Here is a 3,183-nt window from a genome sequence, read left to right on the forward strand (position 1 = left end):
CTGCTACCTCCTGATGTGAGGAAATATGAACTATAAGCATCACATGTGATTCTTGCCAAAAACGTTTGATGTGAATCTAATGAAGTCTATAGAGCTCATTTCGTATTTATGGGGAAGAGAGGGAGGAATAAGTTAAATGGCACCATGAAGAGACAGTCAGAAAAATTCAGAATTTGGAAATTCGAAAGGACAACTGGCTTAGTAAAAAAAGGTCAATTTTATAAAAATTATATTAAAAAATAGGGTCAAGAAATTTTCTAGCTTAAAATAGAGTCATGATGCACAAATGCAATTGATTTTTGTTATTGTCAAAAGGTATTTTGGGGACAGTTGGAGACATCTGAAAATGAACTGGGTATTAGATGACATTAAATAATGATTCTGAATTTTTTTTTACTCATGGTACAAAAGCATTTAATAAGTGATGCATCAGTGTAGAAAAACACATCACTTGTAGCTTGTCCTTTAAAAGCAAGATGACCAAGTGAAAAGTCAGTACAGATTCTTATTTTTATGTTTCGAAAATCAAAGGTACACATTAAGAATTGAACTGCTGTGATTTTTCTTCTTTCCAGAGATGACATACATGTTTTCTGATAAGTAATATTCTATCACACATTGCACTAAGCCAAAGCAGACAGATGACTGGTAAGGGTGTTTACGATTTCCAACTCATACTGAGCTAGACCAGCAGTGGAACACTATCTCCGTAGGAGAGATCTTGACAGTAAGAAATGGCAGAGTCCCTTCCTAACCCTGAGAACTCAGCAAACTTGTTTATACAGAAAGTATTTTCAGTTAACATGCAAACACATAAACATGCTATAAGAACAGGATACCTTTTAGTGTATTTCTAGCACACAGCATGCATTCATAGGTGCCCAGTAAAATAGGAATGAACGCCAACGTAGAAAGCATTTTTGCCTTCATAACATTCACTAAAAAGCACATGGTATATAATACTTTAATCTTTAAGTGGGTAATCATGGAAGTTCCAAAATCATATCCGGGGGAATGAGACTTTTAATGGCGGTCTTGCAAGATCGCGTGTCTGATAGGCAGGCACACCCAGGGCAGTCACAGCGGGGAATTTATCTCCTAGCACGCAAGTCCCTCCCCAAGTTACTCATTGGTCGAGTACTGTGGGACTACAGTCTTTCTGGATATTGCCTAAGTTGCATTATCCCCTTATAAGGTCATACCCCACCCCCTTCTCTGCTTAAGTTTTGAATTCCCTTACCGCAAGGCTACTCAGGCTGCTGGTTTAGCCTGAGAATTCATCTATACAAGTATTTTCCAAAATAACACTTTAAAGAGACTTCTGAAAATAGTGGGACTACATCAGGACCAGCAGAAGACATAGTCACACAAGGACTTCAAATGTTAAGACCAGGAGTTTTCACATGTAGCTTTTAGGTAAAGGACATCTCTTTCCGTTGATTCCTCCAGCCAGGACAAGCTGTGATCACAGGAGATTCAAAAATCTCAAGATGGACAGCTGGCTGGAGTAACACCCCAGATAAATATAAAAAACCTCCCTGAGGCTGAAGAACTGAAACTCTGACTGATGTCAAAAATGAGATGCAAGTGCACAAAAAATTTATGCAAAGCCTGCTGGGATAAAGGGGGTTCATGATGGTGGGTTTTGATACACAAACATGAATGCTGGGTTGAGGAAGGGCCCCCCACGGGGTGGAATGCTTGACATGGGCTTGCTTACAAGGTGCCTGAGTCAGAAGCACCTGAGAGAGGTACCTACCTGGGGAGGGGAGGAATATTAGGGGTTAATGAATTCAAGAAGGTGATTAGGTCGGGACGGTGGGGGGTGGGGGGTGGGGGTGGCTTGCGCCTGTAATCGTAGCACTTTAGGAGGCCGAGGCAGGCGGATCACTTGAGGTCAGGAGTTCAAAACTAGCCTGGCCAACATGGTGAAACTGAGTCTCTACTAAAAATACAAAAAAATTAGCTGGGCATGGTGGTGGGTGCCTGTAATTCCAGCTACTTGGGAGGCTGAGGCAGGAGAATCGCTTCAACCAGGGAGGTGGAAGCTGCAGTAAGCCGAGATGGGCCACTGCAGTACATCCTGGGTGACAGAGCAAGACCCTGTCTCAAAAAACAAACAAACAAGCAAAAAACAAACAAACAAACAAAAAACCCAGTAAGATGTTTCAGGATAAATAGGTCCAGGAGGGTTAAGTCATGCTGGCTTCTACCTATCAATGCTTAATGCAAATGAAGAGGTGCAGAACAGAATCAGTGTTTCTGGGATATGTTCTGTCATCATGAGCCGGGCCTATGGAACTACTGAGCCTGTGACATTGAGAATGATCCCATTCATTGTCTGGAGGTAGGTCCCAGTGCTGCAGATTGTTCTGGGAAGCTGGCATAGAAGATGATTTGCACAATGAAGTCTCCACTAAACCACGGCTTAAGTCCAGTCTCTGGCCTTCTTTTTCTGCTCTGCAGTCCAGAAACATTTCTTTAAAAGCTGGAAAATCTGTAAATGTGAGCCGCATTTGGAGTACGTCACCAACCACTTCATCTTTGTGGTGCTGTAACGTTGTGAAAGCTGCCATGTTAAAGCCAAGAATTTGCTCCAGCAACTGTTCTTCTATATACTTTTCTGCCAAAGAAATATATTCATTAAAAATAGGTGTGTAGGTGAGTTTATTCTCTTCGGTGTCCTCAAACTCCTGGTAGTAGTTGTTGATGAAATTTCTCTGTAATAACTGGAAGTCTTCATCCATGATAATGTCCTCTAAATATCCAACCACAGCATCAAAATGTGCATCAGAGTCAGAGAAGAAGGGCACAATGAAGCCTTCTTCTAAAGTACTCATGGTTGGTGCCACCGCACCCACCCAAGTGAGCTGGTCCATTGGGTCCCTATGGTTTCTAGGGCACAGAGGTCGGCTGGGGGAAGCCTTGCCCAGGCTGAGGCCCACTCCTGAATTTTTTAAGGTATAGTAATAACATTGTGATTATGCAGGAGAATATCCTTATATTTAGCAGATTCATGATTAAGAACTCAGAGATGAAATAGCATGGTCACTGCATTTTACTTTGAAATGTTTTAGTCAATTATACAAACATACAGGAAGCAATTATAGCAAAATACTTGAAATTGCTGAATGTGGGTGGCAGGCATATGGGTGTTCCTTGCTCTAATCCAAAGGTGTTCAA

At 41.7% G+C, this 3,183-nt stretch overlaps 1 protein-coding gene across 1 annotated transcript; it reads right to left on the reverse strand.

Annotated features, from left to right (window-relative positions):
* Positions 1-2,216: 2,216 nt before the first annotated feature.
* LOC117096349 (ADP-ribosylation factor-like protein 2-binding protein) lies at positions 2,217-2,840 on the reverse strand. The gene has a single exon (XM_033233684.1). It carries the CDS (start codon positions 2,838-2,840, stop codon positions 2,217-2,219), a length of 624 nt encoding a protein of 207 aa, XP_033089575.1.
* Between the last annotated feature and the right edge of the window lie 343 nt (positions 2,841-3,183).

Source organism: Trachypithecus francoisi, unplaced genomic scaffold, assembly GCF_009764315.1.
Source record: "Trachypithecus francoisi isolate TF-2019V2 unplaced genomic scaffold, Tfra_2.0 Contig01461, whole genome shotgun sequence".
Taxonomy (NCBI): Eukaryota; Metazoa; Chordata; class Mammalia; order Primates; family Cercopithecidae; genus Trachypithecus; species Trachypithecus francoisi.